The following is a 16,054-nucleotide window of genomic DNA, read 5'->3' as shown; positions in this document are numbered from 1 at the left end:
TAGTAAAATGCTTACCTATTATCATCATCATTTAAAAAATTTTCTATATCGTATTTAACTTAAAATATGCACACTAATACTTTATTTTATACTATTATAGATTTTTCTCATGAAAAATTGGATGTATGAATGAATACAAATAAGTTTTTAAAATTCCGAAAATAGTTAAATGATTAAAAACACTTTGCTTACATCTTAAAAATTATGAATTTGATATTACTGAACAATGAAATATATGCCCTATTACCGGTATTCAAAATTCAAATTTAAATTTTTAGGCTGAAGTATTATTACTGTTTAAAGTGTAATATATAGATTTATTTTTTCATATGTGCAGGATTTTCTACAGAGTCTCAATAAATATAAGTGCACTTTACAAAATCCAGTAACAAAAATAAAAGCTATAAATGTCTATGTAGTTATTTATGAAGTTAACTCAACCAAATTAAGTTTTATAAATGACTCACAGTCTGTGATTTCATAAATTAAAAAGAAAAACAAAATAAAAGACTTCATAAATTAAAAAGAAAAACAAAATAAAAGACTTCATAAATTTTCTGAACTATTTAGATATTTTGTTATCTACAATTATGATACAATTATTAATACAGTATTATATTTGTAAAGAAATATTTTTATTAGCATGCAAAATAAGTCAGCCTAATATGTAGTATTAATTTAGTTTATAGTTACTAGTGTAGTAATGATAAATCCTGCACACTTATACATATTTAATATTATTGAGCACAGTAGGTTTATTGTATTTGTCATAAATTAAATTTTATTTAATATTAACATGATTATTTATTGCTATCTTTATATAATGTATGCTGTATAAATTTGCATATTCCAATTAAAAGAAGTGCTTAAATAATAAAGACAGATAATACTAAAATAGACAATATGTTTTTGAATATCCTTCCTCAAATTTTTTCCTAACTTCAAAAGATCTGTAATAAAATTTAAAAGACCAAAATATGAAAATTATTATTATTTTTACTTTACTTTATGATAGACAAAATGCATAATGCAAAATTTGTTAGTTTATGTAACTTTTATTTATTGTTGTGTACTATATATATACTTTTATATAATATCTATACACAACTGAATACTATTCATATGTTTCCCAAGGTTTCTCTGGATAATTCATGGTCCCAGGTCTTGGGTGTTTATACTCTTCTGGTTCTTGTAAGCAAATTCCACTTTCTAACAGTGTATCGATTAGTGATTGTACCTTCTTTCCAATAACTAAAGAAGTTTTATTCAAATAAATTTCAGATATACCACTTTCTAAGCAACGTTGTGCAAGCATACGTCCCACAAACTTATATGCTATATAATCATTTGTGCTAAAATAATTTGTATAATTTTAATTTGGTTTTTGAGTTTTAAAAAGTATTTAATTATTAACTATTTAAAATTTGTCATTAGTTAATCAAATAATCTACGTAAGTCTATAAAACATTTGGAAATCTTTGTCATCATTTCTCTTGCTAGTTGAAATTTCAAATTTCAAATTAATGCATTTCTATTTCATGTATTTATAGTGTCTACAAACCTATATAATTGTTTTTTCAATCCCCAATCTTTACTTGATATTGTGATAATTGGACCATTTTCAAAATGACATATTTCTGCTGTAACATGACGTTGAGAGGTACGTACAACCAACCTATCCAAATTTTGATCGCAAATGTTAGAAAGGTACGGTATTAAAACTTAGTACACTATTAAGGTTATAACAGAAAAAATTATATTATGGTAATTATCTTACTTATGCCAATATCCACATTCATGTTTATCAAGAGCATATCCTATAGGTTTCCTTGCGATTCTTAAACGTTCTAAATTTCGTGGATTGCGATTTCTGATTTCCTTACAATTTTTTACTATTTCTGCATTTCCATGTATTTGTCTTTTAATTAAGGTATTGGTAGATATTCGAAGCATTTTGAAATTTTATATAATTTATAAATATTTTAATAATTTTGTTTATTCAAATGCAAGCAAAATGTATACGTATGTATATCTTTCGTTTAAACCTCAAATTCTTTAAATATTTCCAGACAATCACAAATAATGAATATAAGCTGGACAGTGAACTCCTCACTCAATGATACTACATAATCAATAACACAATAGACAACATTTTTCATAATATTTACATGTTATGATATTTGGATTTAATTCAATTAAAATAATAAAAAGTCTATTTTAAGATAATTAACAAAGTTCAGTGTTACTTAATCTATGTGTACAATTTCAATGAATTCTTTTCTCATACTATTTAATTATTTAAAGGAGCTAATATTTTTTTATTAATATGGTATCATAATATTATAATATTTATTAATATTCTTATTTTATTACAAACAAAATTAAAATATATTAAATAACATTTTATATTTTGTTGGTTCATAAATTTATGTAAGATTACAGCAACCTACAAGTACATATGTACAAATATAAATATCACCTCTCTTAGTTTGAAATAAGAAGTATGTATATATGCACATAATATAGTTTATACAAGTATGTAGTATAAGAAGAATATAATCATATATAGAAAAACACATTTCTTAAGCATATAGTAAAAAGTATAAGCAGTACACGGTAAGAAGTATATTAGAGAATACAGATACTTGAATTTTACATATTTTAAGCATCATTACATAAGAATAATAATGTAAGAATGTAGATGTATGAAATGTTTATATTTGTATGAAAGAAATATAAAGTAATAAATATATCATGGAATTTACATAAATTTATTTTAAAATTTTGAATTCTTATACAGGGGACAGCACAATCTACAGTATCTTGCAAGGATTAAGTGTATAAATCTAATATTTTGTTTTTCTAAGTTTTATACATAACCAACGTAGATATGAAAAATGAAAAGGGAGAGTAAATACATAATTCGTAGTTAAACGAATGTTATACGTTGAACAAGAAAAATTTATAGCATTAAGAATTAAAAATTACTTTCAAAATGGGTACTGTAGAATATGGTTTTCCAATGATCGGTGGTTTAATGCCAGTAAGTAAGAATGAAATATAATTCGTTTATCTATGAAAAATTATGTTATATATAATAATTTTCTTATGTATATCCAAAATTTTTAAATATTTCATTAATTATTTCATTTTTATATAATTAATTTTTGTGTTGCTAGCAAATTCAAGCTCTTATAGCACCACCTGTATCAGAAGATTCTAAAACAGCAAAAAATAAAAAGGACAAAGAAGAAAAAAAGCATCCGTATTTTAAAAGAAGAGGACGTGGCCACAATCATGATATCTGTGATGCTTGTCGAGATGGAGGAGAACTTATATGTTGTGACAAATGCCCTGCATCATATCATTTGCAATGCCAGTGAGTTTGGATACTTCAAGATGAAAGAAATGAGATTCAATATTTCTGACTTTAGTAATATTATTTTTAAATATAAAAATGCTTACTGAATCTAATTTTTTGTTTAAATGAATTAAATTTTATATATATAATCATTTGCAGTTATCCAGCAGTGGATCCAGCAGATATTCCTAATGGAGAATGGTTGTGTTATGCTTGCCGATGTGCATCAAAAAGAAATCTGTTAGATACTAAAGGAAATGAAAAGAATAAAAAAAAATCTGCATTAGAAGTATTAGCTCTGGCGGCATCTTTAGTTAATCCCAGAGAATTTGAATTGCCTAAAGAATTGCAATTACCAATTATGTTCCCTGGTAGTAATAAAGTAGATTATGTTTCAGGTAGAAGAGGAAAACAACAAAGTGGAAGTAATAATGGTATATATTATTTAATTTTTTATAGATATTTATTGCATAATTTATTATTAATTATAAGATTTTTCTTTTCAGTAGGGAAAAGTCACTGTTTAGATAATAATTTAATGGTACCTTTACCAGCACGTTTGTGCTTTGAGTGTGGTCGTAGTTGCAGAAAAGCACCATTAATTGCATGTGATTATTGTCCATTATATTTTCATCAAGATTGTTTAGACCCACCACTCACTGCTTTTCCAATTGGAAGATGGATGTGTCCTAATCATCCAAATCATTTCATAGATCAAAATTTATTAACCTCATGTAGAGTGACAGAACGTATTAAACTTTGGGATAAATATGCCAATCAACGTATAGATCAACATGCAGTAAAATTAGATTTTTTACGTAAAGCGCGTGCTGCAAATCCACTCTTTCGAACAAAGATCAAATTAGAAGGTCGAACAAGAGTAAAGGTACCTTGTTCTGTAAAATTTCATTATGAACACCCACCAGAATTAGATCCTGTACAATTTTATCATGATGCTGTCATAAGACCAGTGATTAAAAATATTAAAGTGCAGGATGTGGAAGATAATGATAACAAACTCCCTAAAGTAGAAAAAGAAAATACAAAAGTGCAAAAATTGGAAGAATCAATGGAAGTAGAAAAGGAGATTGAAGAAAACAATGAAATAAAGGATGAAAGTAATCAAGAAGATACAAGTAGCATTAAATATGAGGAAAATGTGGAACAAGAAAATGTAACTGAAAGTAGTTGTAATGATGACATTAGTACTGAATATTATTCAGAGAAGTTTGGTTATGATGTAAAAGAAGGTATACAGTTACTTGAAAGACCAGTTTTAGAAGCATTGGCATTACAACGATTAGAACAAATTTTAGATCCAGATGGAGAAAATTATAACATAATTAATTGCCAAACAAGGGCTAGAGCGGCATTGTTTTCTTTAAATCACAAACCTAAACCACCAACTTTTATGGTTCATAAAACACTTACTATTGGAAGTGGACCAAATTGTGATTTAGTTTTATCTAATTATGGTAACTGTAGCTTTACATCTTCAAAACACGCTATTATTTTTTTCGACGAGGTAATAATGGATAACGATTTCAATATGTATCGTTTTCATTAAATATTTTATGAGATGTATTATTTTATCTATCTGTATTCTTTTATTTACAGAGTACCAAACGTTATGAATTATTAAACTATAGTGAATATGGAACAGTAGTTGATAATGTACTATATTCCTGTAACTATACAGGCGTCGTAGAAGAGATAAAAGAAGAAACTGATGATAAATTCCAATTAATAACTAAGGAACAAGATACAACAGAAGCAGTAAAGGCTATAATAAGAGAAAAGGTTCTGACTCAAAAACAAATAGAGAAGAAAAGAGTATTATGTAAATGTAACTTGACAAGGTCTGAAACAAAAAATAAAGATCACTTAGAAGAAGGGTGGGAAGGAAGTGCTATTGTTGCTCACGGATCGACACTGGCATTTGGATGCCTAATGTTTGTATTTAATACGATAAATGCACATTTAGAACGATGAATCCTTATAGTGTAAATATTCCATCATTTCCGTGTACAGATATTTTCATAAGCTACCGGTAATTAAATTAATGAAACGAATTCTTTTTATTTTATTTTGTTTGTATTTCATTGGCATTGGAAAGTAAATTTCAAAAAAATAATTCATGAAAATATTTTATTGAGTAAAACTATTTTAATGTATTTACATCATAACTTATATCTTTATCGTCGTCATTAGTAGGTTCATCAAAATCTCTAATCTTAACATCAGCATCCTCTCCATATTGAATAATATTGTCAATCGTCAGTTTAATATCTGCCATACTTTCTTCGTTTTTTATATTTAATGGATAAAAACGCACCAAACTGTAGTCCTCTATAAGCCTTCCTATTGCTTCAGTGAGGTTTCTGTATTTTTCATTCCAAGAATCTTTCTCCATGTCTGATAATAAACTGTATGGATCAGGTTCTAAATATTTGTCTAGTTGCTTTTTTGCACTTTTTGATAGTAAATCCATTTTACTAAGGATATTAATATGTGGTAATTCTAAATTAATCATCACACTAAGTGCAGCCATTGTACCTGACAAAAACTTCGATCCATCAATCATGAATTGACTATCTATTAGAAATACTCCACATATGCGAAAATTAAGATTTTCCAACATTGTTATTAATTGACGAATAACTGTCATATGCGTATATAACTCTATTTGTCCTGGACAATCAAAGATGATATAGTCATCATCCACATCACCAATTTTTTGTTCTAACCATGATGAGTTTTCTATTAAATACCTACAAATAAAATTTTACTGTAAATGTAAAATGTTTAACTTTACTATAATCTTTATACAGAAAGTAAAATTTATTTCATAAACTTACTCCATACAAAATACAAGACCGCCATTAGGTCCAAATCGTAATTCATCATCTTCCATAGCATCATCTAACTGAATTAATTCTCTTATATCAACTAAAGGGTCATAAACAAAATATTCTGCTGCTGGATCTAAATTTACTACTTCTATTACTTGTCTTTCGTTGATTGCATGTTGTTGCATAGCAGAACAATAAGTGGACTGTATAAAAAGATTATTATATATTAATGTGTAATATAATACATATTTAATAGAAAGTATGTATGTATTGTTTAATGCTTATATTAATATAATTATGTGTTCATTTTAATTTAATTGCACATTTTAATTGCATCGTTTTCGTATACTTATACTTTGCATTCATAAGTTTTAATAAAAGAAGAAAAGAATACCTTCCCACTACCGGCTGGTCCCATCACAAGTTGCGCGTATCTCATTTTGCTCTTCTGCTTTTAAATTAATATTATACGAATTAAATAAAATACACTTAAGCGATACAACTGTTGGAGGTCAACACTATTCTACTATTTGAGGTTATCAAACCTGATGGTTTTGAGTAATAGAAGGTTAATATTTGGGTTAGAATCTTCACAGTTTGTACAAATGTAATTCTTCTAGTGAAATAAAATTTTTATAATTAGGCGAGTTATACTTTATTAGTTATTTTGTTAGTAAAAATTTACTAGTAAAAATTATTTTATTGTTTTATTAGTAAAAATTAATGAAATTATTTTATTAATAAAAATAAATTATTTTATTGGTAAAAATTAATGAATTTATTTTATTAATAAAAATAAATTTATTTTATTAGTAAAAATTAATGAAATTATTTTATTAATAAAAATAAATTATTTTATTAGTAAAAATTAATGAAATTATTTTATTAATAAAAATAAATTTATTTTATTAGTAAGAATTAATGAAATTATTTTATTAATAAAAATAAATTTATTTTATTAGTAAAAATTAATGAAATTATTTTATTAATAAAAATAAATTATTTTATTAGTAAAAATTAATGAAATTATTTTATTAATAAAAATAAATTTATTTTATTAGTAAAAATAAATGAAAAAGAAAGATTATAAATTTTCTATATATTACTATATTTAGACATAAAATACTAGTTATGAAATTTTGCAGTAAAATATGATAAAAATAATTCCCTATAGTTTTTATAATAAGTACATAAAATCTATATTGTTAAGAAATTTATTGAATATTAAAAATAAAAATTATTATAAATAATACATCAATGAAAAGAAGTTTCCACATTAACATTTATTAGATTACAAAAAGTAAAAGTAAATGAAAAAATTTATACTGCTTTCTGAGATTGATGCATATATGGAAAAATTAAAAAAAATTACATGCATTTACATAGCATATATACTATTACTGTTGTATATTTATTTTTTTGATATGTTACAAATTGAACAAAAGACCTTGATATTTATGATAAATAGAAAAAGATCGTAACTTATATTAATTGTTTAAGTTGTTTTAAAATAATCATCTGAACTTGTTGTATATATATGGCCTTCAGAAGATAAAAAATCTAAAATTTCATCTACTTGCCCTGAAAGTGAGTTTGGTACTTTTTCTTTAATTTTATCTCTTTCAATACCAGATTCAGTATCATTTTGTGCATGAATAATTTTATAAACTAAAGTTTGTGCTTCTGACATTCCATAATAAGCAGCTTCTCCATTTAGATCATTTTTATTGTCTTGTTCTTTCTCTAATGTTGTAACATCTTTTGCCATCATTTCAGCTTTCAGCGTAACATAAGTAACTTCAAGAATATGATTTGTTAATTCATTTAAGGTTTGTAGTGGCCACATTCGTAAAATTAAAATATGTCGCTTATCAGTTTGTTCTCTAAGAAAACCAACTATGCGAACATATGTATTTATTTGCATTGTAGTATCTGATGTCTTTTTATCCATTTCTAACCACTTAAGCGCAGTGATAGTACCTAAATATATAAATACAGAAAGAACTAAAAACAAAGGAAAAAGAAACTTGGAAAAAGGAATAAATATTAATTAAATTAAACCTGTTTCATCTTCAATATCATATGATATTTTTGTTGTTGTCTCTTCAACATTACGTATTAATCCAACAACCATAAACATACGAACCGGGATCTCCCATAATTTCGGTTCGTCAGTGGAAGAAAAAGAAAATAAATTTCCTATCATAACAGGAACAATAGTTTGTTTTTTACGCTCTCTTGTTCCCTCTGTTTTGTTAAAACCTTCCAAAAATCCACCTCGAGGATTTATACTGCTATCCAAATCTGATGACCACATATCGATATTTAATTGATTATTTTTACAGACTGATAAATTTAAAAAATTTTGTGTTCATAAGTATCAACATGTGACAAAAGTAAATTATAGCTAAAGTCATACAATTTACGCGCGAACGTACAATCATAAATTATATATATATATAGACTGGATTCGCAATGAAATAAAACTGAAAGTATACATAGTCTGCTCAACGAGACAAGGCAGTAAACGTAAATAAATTTGATTGTTGGTTGCAACTATTGGTTGTCGACCAGTGAAACTCGAGTTTACGTTTTCTGCGTCGTTTCGTTCAACAGGCTATACATTGCACCTTACATGATTTGCGATTTTATACTATGCTATACTACTTATGATAATTTACAAAACTTCACAAACGCATCGTGCTACAATAATATACAATATACAATAAACGATATATATGAATTCTATGAAGTCTGTAATCTGCGAAAGAACAATAATAATACATACATAAGCGATATATTTTACACATAATTGTACAATAAATCAGTTAAAATTTTCCTTTTTTTTATTTCCTAATTTCTAAGAATTTCTCTAGATATAATCTCTGAAAGCAACTTCACATTATCTTACCAAAAGCAAATTCACGCAATAGCGCAACACAAATATTTCTGGCGCGAATTTTATCTCTTATGTATATATATAATAATACTTTTATTTTATATAATAATATTTTTATTTTATATAATCATTTTTATTTTAATGTTAGATTTGACGACTATAATTTGATAATTTTTATCATTAATTGGAATAAAAATGAGTATGTCCTCAAAATAAAATTATGTACGTTTACTATCTCTGAGTATACCAAAGGCGGTTTTTCTCTATATGGTATTTGAGAATTTTAACTTGAATTTTTCATTTTATATAATTATCATATTGTAAAGTAAAAGTTGGATTAATTATTTATTTATTTATTAATTATTTATAATAAAATTTAACAATTAATACAACAATTAGTTCCATTGAATTATTTGCTTCTAGTTCTTTATTTAATATTGATATGAGAAAGAATATTTTGAATGAATTTAAAAATATCTCATTCTTTATTATAATCTCTGAAATCTAAAAATATACCTATTTTCTTAATTTTGATCTTTTTTAAAGTCGTAAGAAGCCACAATATGTAAAAAAAATCAATGCAAATGTGCCTTATGACACGAACATGTCATGGACGAAGGAAAACTTTGGTTTGTTGATTTAAAATTACTGCAAAAAATATCATGGCGTCTAAGACCCGTGCAGACAATATTGTTAATGAACGCCGTTTACGTCCGATATATGGCAAGTATATTGTTAATATTATTATTAATGAGTAAATATTTATATTTCTTAAGTCATAAGAGAACGTGCTTTGAGTACTTGACCGGTAACGAGGTTATGTAACATTATTGCACTGTGGATTTCAGATTGGTTGGATAATGGAAATAATAAGAAAGCTCTTCAAGAAGCAGATAAAGTGCTTAAGAAGCAACCAAGCAATCAATGTGCTAGGGTACTCAAAGCTTTGGCTTTATTACGACTTGGTAAAGAAAATGAATGTCAAATTATTATGGATAAAGTACGTTCTGAGATTCCCTGTGAGGACTGTACTCTACAGGTCATGAGCATTTGCTATAGAGAAAGACATCAACGTAAGTTCAAGTTATACTCTATTATTTCTTACACTTATAGGTAATTGTAATTGCTACATATATATTGAATTATTGAAAGAAATGAATATGGTATTGAATTTATTTACAGCTGATAAAATTAGTGAAGTGTACGAAGCTGCAGTTAAAGTAGATCCTGGCAATGAAGAATTATTAACACATCTCTTTATGTCTTATGTTCGTCTTGGAGATTATAAAAAACAGCAACAAACAGCACTTGCCTTATATAAACTAAAACCAAAAAATCCTTACTACTTTTGGGCTGTGATGAGCATAGTTATGCAAGCTTTACATTCAGATGAAAAGTTAGCAAAAGGAGTTACTTTACCTTTAGCAGAAAGAATGGTTTGTAGATTAATATAAAGTTATTCTAGTATGACAAAGTATAAATTGTTTTATTGGTAACTTTTACATTATTTTAATAAAAATTAGGTACTAAAATTAATTAAAGAAGGAAAAATGGAGGCAGAACAAGAAGTACAACTTTACTTAATGATATTAGAACTTCAAGGTAAAAATGAAGAAATGTTAAATGTTTTATCAGGGCCATTAGCTTCACATCTTTCGTCTGTTTCACAACACAAAGCAGCACTTTTATTAAGATTGGAACGTTTTTCTGAAGCAGTTAATGCATATAAGGAACTCATCAGTGAAAAGTGAGTGTAATGTAGTGTATGTGCACTTTAAATAATAATGTTCTAATGTTTTATACTACTTGTGTATTATAAATAGTGTTGACAATTGGGCATATTACCAAGACTATCTTCTTGCGGCTCTTAAATTTCAAAAGCCAGAAGAATGTTTAAATTTCCTTAATAAGATCATAACCACATTAGAGAAAAATTGTAGAGCTCCTTACCTCGCAAAATTTGAATTATTAAAGCTTACTCAAAATGGAGAAATTATTGAAAATGTTACCGAACCAATTGACTTAATGTATCAGTATTTTTCACAATTTGGGGAAAAAAGTTGTGTAGTTGGAGACTTACGTTTATACTTACATTTACTAACACCTATGGGCAAACAACAATTGATTCAAAAGGTAAGTAATAAGATAGCAAACTGTATTATTCAGATAAAAGTAACAATTCATTTGAATGATATTTTATTCCAAATACTGTTATGTTTCTAGATAGAAGAAAGTGTTGGTGTCAAACCTGATGGATTCCCAACTAATTTGCAGCAAATGCAGAGACACATTCATTTAGAACAATTGCGTCGTATTTGTGGTTTTCATCATCCTCCAAATATTGATATAAATAAGCAGAAACAATTGGTAGAACGATTATATAAATTATATAAGGAGGGTAATGAATTATGTCCAATTCAAGATAGATTACCAACAGACTTTTGTCCAGCAGATTCTTATATTCTTCTAGCAACGCACTTATTGCATGAATTATGGTGCAATACAAATGATGCAGTGTATCTTTATAGGTAGTTATTTCATATTTTTAAGTAAAAAAAGTATTTATGGAAAAAATTTAGTATGTAATAAGAATAATAATATATATTTATAGGGCAATGGAATTATTAGAACGTGGTTTATTATCAAGTCCGGCTAATTTTTATATAAAAATTCTACTAATACGAATCTATTTGGAAGCAGGACTAGTAGGTGCAGCTGATCATGTTTTTACATTGTTGGATGTTAAACATATTCAGTTAGATTCATTGGGTTATTTACATGCAACATTACTTGCTCCACTTGGCCATCTTACAGTAGCTACCATAACTTTAGATCATACTACTAAATTTTTTATTGCAAATTACAAAGATGTATGTATTTGTATATTATAAAATTTTTTTAATTAATAAGTAAAATTCTATCTAATTCAATTATAATATGTGATTAGAGCGCAGATCATTTAACGTTTGCCTATAAATACGGAAGTTTTGTAAAGATTCAAGAATTTGTGGAGTTAAAAGAACGTTTGGAAAATTCTTTTCACTTTGTTATGACTACTGTAGATAAGATGCTTTTGGAATTAGGTTGGTGCAGTAGTTCCACATCTTTAATTTCTGCTTTAGATAATATGGATATACAACTAATCGAGGATTCTGTTCGATTGAATTCTTTACGAGATAATCGTGATTTGGAGGTAATCCTATATCCATAACATATTAAAAAAGAAAACTTAAAATTTAAAAGAATTGATGCAATTCTTTACTTAAACAGGTTGTTCCTGGATGGGAACCACTTACGGAAAACGGAGAGGATATTAGAATGCAAGAAGAAACACGCATATGTATGTTAAGATTACTAGCAGTGCGAGATTTAATGTTAAAAATTTTAGCAGCATGTGTAGCACCTGACAGTTCCTCTCTTCTTACTCGATTTTCTAATGAACTGAAACAACTGGATAATGAACAAATTCCTTCGATTCTTCAAAAATTTGAATCAGAAGGGAGAAAGAATAGATCATGTAAAATATTAGTTCCTATGGATGCAGTTGAAAGGTTATGCGAAGCTCATTACTCCGAACAATTGAAGACAATCGCCCGACTTGCAGAATCGCTTGCTCAGTCTCGTTATCCTGATTTTGAATGTATTCAGATGCTACGAGTTTCACCATGCCTTCAGACAATAGATATCCCTGAGAAGAGAATTCCAATGTCTTTCAAGTATTTTTTACTGAGAGCGTCTACGTGTAGCGAAACTCTCGCAATTATTAGTGCCATATGTACTCTGTGCGCAACACAATTACAACCTAAGACTTCGCAAAAGAAGAATAAGAAAAAATGTAATAAACAAATAACATCTATTTCATTAAATGATAATGATCATGTAAGTTAATCGAATGAATTGATATTAGCTGTTTACTCTAATTTATGCAATGTTTTCATTTGTTTGTTTACTGTGTTATAGGGTTGGAAAGAAATAGTAATGGTACTTGAAGAGAGGATTCAAAATTTAGATTCGGTACTAACAGAATTTGAAAAATACCAGTTATACACTGGGCTGAGTAACGATGAAGATGATTTGTGTGCTACAATAATTAGATATGGTCAAGACAGTTTGGGACAAAGTTGCAGATCATTAAAATCTCGAGTTCAAAGTACGCTAAAACTTCTAAGCAGTTTAAAAAGCTGAAATTGTAAGAAAATTCTTGTACAAAGAATATCCATCCAGCTATTCATTGATTTCTAAAACCAATTCATTTATTGTGTACATAGTTATTAGTCTTAATCAATTATAAATATTGACTGAATTCTTTATTGGAAATCACATTTTCAAATTGTTTTAATTTCGTACTAAATTCATAAAGAATTATTAATTTAGAAATATTTCATATGCACAAATTTTGGTATATTCACGTTGAAGTGGAATACACTGCCGTCTTATGTAAATTATATATTTTTAAAATAAGTATATTTGATAAAAAAGTATTAAGTTAATAAAACTTGGTTAAATCTAAATTCTGTTATCCAAGGATAACAGAATATTGAAAAGTGTTTTCTAATTGGTTACCGTTAACTTTATTTATAATCATTTAAAAATTGGTGTACAATTTTTTTATTGTTTTAGAAGTTATTGAAATTAAAATGCAATTGTTTATTATTTTCATATAAATTTTTAACTTATATATATATTAAGTACGTGTTTACATAGAGGTGTGTATAAATTCTTATACGTGAAAAATATCATAAAGTTGAAATTAATTAATTTAAAAAAATATTACTCTAGAGTAACAAAGTTTTTTATTTGTACTTTGCTTCTTCCATTGTATATGAATAAATTTATTACTTGTTAATCATGTAATTTAAGTAATTACTTGATTGAACTGTATGAAATTAATAAATTGGATAAATTTATATGAAACGAAAAAAGTGGTATCTATTTATATATTTAAGTGATTTTAATTAGCTAATATCAGCTAATATAGATCGTAATTAATTATATTTAGACATTAATTGACTTTATTTATATCAAAGATATTTTTATTTAAACAAGAACATTATAAAATTATTAGTCATTAATATATTAGCAAACTATAATAAAGATGTGTGTATTAAGAAATTATATTTATATATTTTAAAAGGCTATATTGGCTGTTACTCATATTGATAAGATTATTGTCAGATTGGTACAATTTTGTGGAGGATCTGTTTCTGTAGGGAGAGTTTCTATATTGTATATTCTATATATATTTTCGACTTATCTTTCATATTAATTCAGATTAATTTCTTATCAATCGCTTTATCTTCAATTATATATCTTATATTAAATGGTAAGTATGTGTGTAAATATATGTGTGTGTCCATGACAATAAGCACTCTGAGCATGCAACAACATTCAGTATTCATTAATGTGTTTGAACTTGTCAATCGGCGAATACGCGATTTAAGTTTTAAAACATATATTTCATATATTATTGAATTAAATTTCATATAATATTTATACCACGTGTTGTAACAAAATTTTTTTCGTAATAATTTACTCTGTACTGTGTATTGACAATGTGGTCTAACCTGGACAGTACTATTGTGAGTGCATCAGGAGGATTTTTGAATGATAGTCAGGATCAAAGTGACGGAAATAAAAAAACTGGTAAAAGAATCAAGAAAATAATTCCTGTTATGATTCAACAGTTAACACAATTTAATGATAATTTGGAAGGTAGTATTATCACTCTTGTAGGAATTATACATCATATAGAGAAGAGTAGCACAAAAGTGACATATGAAATTGAAGATGAAACAGGTATCAAAAAGGAATATTTTGAAATTTATGTAGTTTTAGAGATAAATTGTTATTATTAATATAATTTTTTATGTCAGTATATAATTATTTCCTATTTATTAGATCAAATAAATTTTTGAAGAAATATGATAAAATTAATATATTAATTGATTAATTACAGGTCATATTACATGTTTCCAATGGTTGGCAATGGGAAAGTCAGAATCAATAATTAATTTAAATACCTATGTACGAGTATTTGGATACATAAGAGAACAAACTGAAATCAAACATATATTAATTTTAAGGATTTGGCCTTTGACTACCTTGAATGAGTTAACTAATCATTTATTGGAAGTGACCTATGTAACATTAAAGATTCAAAAGACTTCTAATAACGAAGATAAAAGTTCTGATGTCCCTATACTAGATGACAACCTTGGGTTGACTAAAGAACAAACTATAGTCTATAAGGTCATTCAAGCAGAAAATCATAGCGAAAATGGAATAGAAAGAAAGACTCTGAAGAACCGTGTGCCAAAGAATATGTTACCAGCAGTTGATGAGATAATTGACTTTCTTACAAGTGAAGGACATATTTATACTACTTTTACAGATGATCACTTTAAGACAACATAATTATGCAAGTAGATGCAGAATTTTGTTGGTCAAACCTAATTTAAAAAAGATCTAAAGTTATCTAAACCTGTTGAAAAATTAATATGTACATTCTATATAATTATTGTATAGAGATTTTTGTATTACATAGACGTAATATTAAGAAATAAATTTGAATTAATGTTTTGTGTAATTGATAACAATTATGAATAATTGTTCTAAATATACGTACAAATATTATTTTTTAAAAATAAACAATTCAACATCAACCGAGTGCTACCTAACATAGAGTATGATTGTTATATCATTGTTATATCATATTATGTTATTATACAGGACGATTCTCCTGTTGATTCAAAGCCAGTGCTGCCAATCATACCGTGGAAACTCCCTGTTAATTGACAAAATTTAGTCCCCACTCGCACGCCTAATTAGTAAGACAATATTATGTTATATTCAACATTTAATAATAAAATGTTACAACAATCCATTCTTAAAGTTTCAAGTATTATTTAACATATTTTTTGAATTTTATTTATATTTCGTTTT

The 16,054-nt window shown here is 26.5% G+C and overlaps 6 protein-coding genes across 8 annotated transcripts; 3 read left to right on the top strand and 3 right to left on the bottom strand.

Annotated features, from left to right (window-relative positions):
* Positions 1–346: 346 nt before the first annotated feature.
* LOC132906216 (large ribosomal subunit protein uL18m) lies at positions 347–2,181 on the bottom strand. Its single transcript, XM_060958196.1, has 4 exons — positions 1,778–2,181; positions 1,562–1,675; positions 1,109–1,352; positions 347–950 (listed from the first exon to the last, which is right to left on the bottom strand). The coding sequence occupies exons 1-3, from the start codon at positions 1,951–1,953 to the stop codon at positions 1,115–1,117; spliced, it is 528 nt and encodes a 175-aa protein (XP_060814179.1). The 5' UTR covers positions 1,954–2,181; the 3' UTR covers positions 347–950; positions 1,109–1,114.
* A 238-nt stretch (positions 2,182–2,419) lies between these two features.
* Positions 2,420–5,354, top strand: LOC132906212 (PHD finger protein 12). 2 transcript variants are annotated; one of them, XM_060958190.1, is made up of 6 exons: positions 2,420–2,616; positions 2,801–3,043; positions 3,180–3,379; positions 3,521–3,795; positions 3,871–4,886; positions 4,979–5,354. In XM_060958190.1, the coding sequence occupies exons 2-6, from the start codon at positions 2,996–2,998 to the stop codon at positions 5,351–5,353; spliced, it is 1,914 nt and encodes a 637-aa protein (XP_060814173.1). In that variant the 5' UTR covers positions 2,420–2,616; positions 2,801–2,995; the 3' UTR covers position 5,354. The 2 variants fall into 2 exon arrangements, with proteins under 2 accessions (XP_060814173.1, XP_060814172.1); XM_060958189.1 differs by having other exon boundaries at positions 2,424–2,616; positions 3,868–4,886.
* Positions 5,355–5,495: 141 nt separating this feature from the next.
* Positions 5,496–6,861, bottom strand: LOC132906215 (GPN-loop GTPase 3). Its single transcript, XM_060958195.1, has 3 exons — positions 6,608–6,861; positions 6,220–6,416; positions 5,496–6,132 (listed from the first exon to the last, which is right to left on the bottom strand). The coding sequence occupies exons 1-3, from the start codon at positions 6,650–6,652 to the stop codon at positions 5,523–5,525; spliced, it is 852 nt and encodes a 283-aa protein (XP_060814178.1). The 5' UTR covers positions 6,653–6,861; the 3' UTR covers positions 5,496–5,522.
* A 618-nt stretch (positions 6,862–7,479) lies between these two features.
* LOC132905757 (replication protein A 32 kDa subunit-like) lies at positions 7,480–8,734 on the bottom strand. Its single transcript, XM_060957337.1, has 2 exons — positions 8,275–8,734; positions 7,480–8,193 (listed from the first exon to the last, which is right to left on the bottom strand). The coding sequence occupies exons 1-2, from the start codon at positions 8,528–8,530 to the stop codon at positions 7,709–7,711; spliced, it is 741 nt and encodes a 246-aa protein (XP_060813320.1). The 5' UTR covers positions 8,531–8,734; the 3' UTR covers positions 7,480–7,708.
* A 942-nt stretch (positions 8,735–9,676) lies between these two features.
* LOC132906418 (N-alpha-acetyltransferase 25, NatB auxiliary subunit) lies at positions 9,677–14,034 on the top strand. Its single transcript, XM_060958588.1, has 10 exons — positions 9,677–9,835; positions 9,961–10,185; positions 10,295–10,548; positions 10,636–10,859; positions 10,936–11,245; positions 11,336–11,640; positions 11,724–11,982; positions 12,060–12,305; positions 12,383–12,991; positions 13,073–14,034. Exons 1-10 carry the CDS (start codon positions 9,775–9,777, stop codon positions 13,295–13,297), a joined length of 2,718 nt encoding a protein of 905 aa, XP_060814571.1. The 5' UTR covers positions 9,677–9,774; the 3' UTR covers positions 13,298–14,034.
* A 153-nt stretch (positions 14,035–14,187) lies between these two features.
* On the top strand, positions 14,188–15,698 carry LOC132906419 (replication protein A 32 kDa subunit-like). 2 transcript variants are annotated; one of them, XM_060958590.1, is made up of 2 exons: positions 14,188–14,824; positions 15,069–15,698. In XM_060958590.1, the coding sequence occupies exons 1-2, from the start codon at positions 14,665–14,667 to the stop codon at positions 15,524–15,526; spliced, it is 618 nt and encodes a 205-aa protein (XP_060814573.1). In that variant the 5' UTR covers positions 14,188–14,664; the 3' UTR covers positions 15,527–15,698. The 2 variants fall into 2 exon arrangements, with proteins under 2 accessions (XP_060814573.1, XP_060814572.1); XM_060958589.1 differs by having other exon boundaries at positions 14,195–14,908.
* Positions 15,699–16,054: the final 356 nt, after the last annotated feature.

Source organism: Bombus pascuorum, chromosome 4 (genome assembly GCF_905332965.1).
Source record: "Bombus pascuorum chromosome 4, iyBomPasc1.1, whole genome shotgun sequence".
NCBI classification, from domain to species: Eukaryota; Metazoa; Arthropoda; class Insecta; order Hymenoptera; family Apidae; genus Bombus; species Bombus pascuorum.
Note: the sequence above shows the minus strand (reverse complement) of the source record. Positions and strands in the feature narration are given on the sequence as shown.

Bases quoted from the DNA above. Each gene is read 5' to 3' on its own strand.
- LOC132906216 (XM_060958196.1), bottom strand. From the start codon at position 1,953: ATGCTTCGAATATCTACCAATACCTTAATTAAAAGACAAATACATGGA. The intron at 1,676-1,777 runs GTAAGATAATTA...AAATTTGGATAG, and splicing joins GAATGTGGATATTGGCATAA to GTTGGTTGTACGTACCTCTC. The intron at 1,353-1,561 runs GTTTGTAGACAC...AAATTATTTTAG, and splicing joins TTGAAAAAACAATTATATAG to CACAAATGATTATATAGCAT.
- LOC132906212 (XM_060958189.1), top strand. From the start codon at position 2,996: ATGGGTACTGTAGAATATGGTTTTCCAATGATCGGTGGTTTAATGCCA. The intron at 3,380-3,520 runs GTGAGTTTGGAT...AATCATTTGCAG, and splicing joins TCATATCATTTGCAATGCCA to TTATCCAGCAGTGGATCCAG. The intron at 3,796-3,867 runs GTATATATTATT...TTTTCTTTTCAG, and splicing joins ACAAAGTGGAAGTAATAATG to TAGGGAAAAGTCACTGTTTA.
- LOC132906215 (XM_060958195.1), bottom strand. From the start codon at position 6,652: ATGAGATACGCGCAACTTGTGATGGGACCAGCCGGTAGTGGGAAG. The intron at 6,417-6,607 runs GTATTCTTTTCT...CTTTTTATACAG, and splicing joins GACCAGCCGGTAGTGGGAAG to TCCACTTATTGTTCTGCTAT. The intron at 6,133-6,219 runs GTAAGTTTATGA...TTTTATTTGTAG, and splicing joins GGTCTTGTATTTTGTATGGA to GTATTTAATAGAAAACTCAT.
- LOC132905757 (XM_060957337.1), bottom strand. From the start codon at position 8,530: ATGTGGTCATCAGATTTGGATAGCAGTATAAATCCTCGAGGTGGATTT. The intron at 8,194-8,274 runs GTTTAATTTAAT...TTATATATTTAG, and splicing joins TGATATTGAAGATGAAACAG to GTACTATCACTGCGCTTAAG.
- LOC132906418 (XM_060958588.1), top strand. From the start codon at position 9,775: ATGGCGTCTAAGACCCGTGCAGACAATATTGTTAATGAACGCCGTTTA. The intron at 10,186-10,294 runs GTAAGTTCAAGT...ATTTATTTACAG, and splicing joins CTATAGAGAAAGACATCAAC to CTGATAAAATTAGTGAAGTG. The intron at 10,549-10,635 runs GTTTGTAGATTA...AATAAAAATTAG, and splicing joins TACCTTTAGCAGAAAGAATG to GTACTAAAATTAATTAAAGA.
- LOC132906419 (XM_060958589.1), top strand. From the start codon at position 14,665: ATGTGGTCTAACCTGGACAGTACTATTGTGAGTGCATCAGGAGGATTT. The intron at 14,909-15,068 runs GTATCAAAAAGG...GATTAATTACAG, and splicing joins TGAAATTGAAGATGAAACAG to GTCATATTACATGTTTCCAA.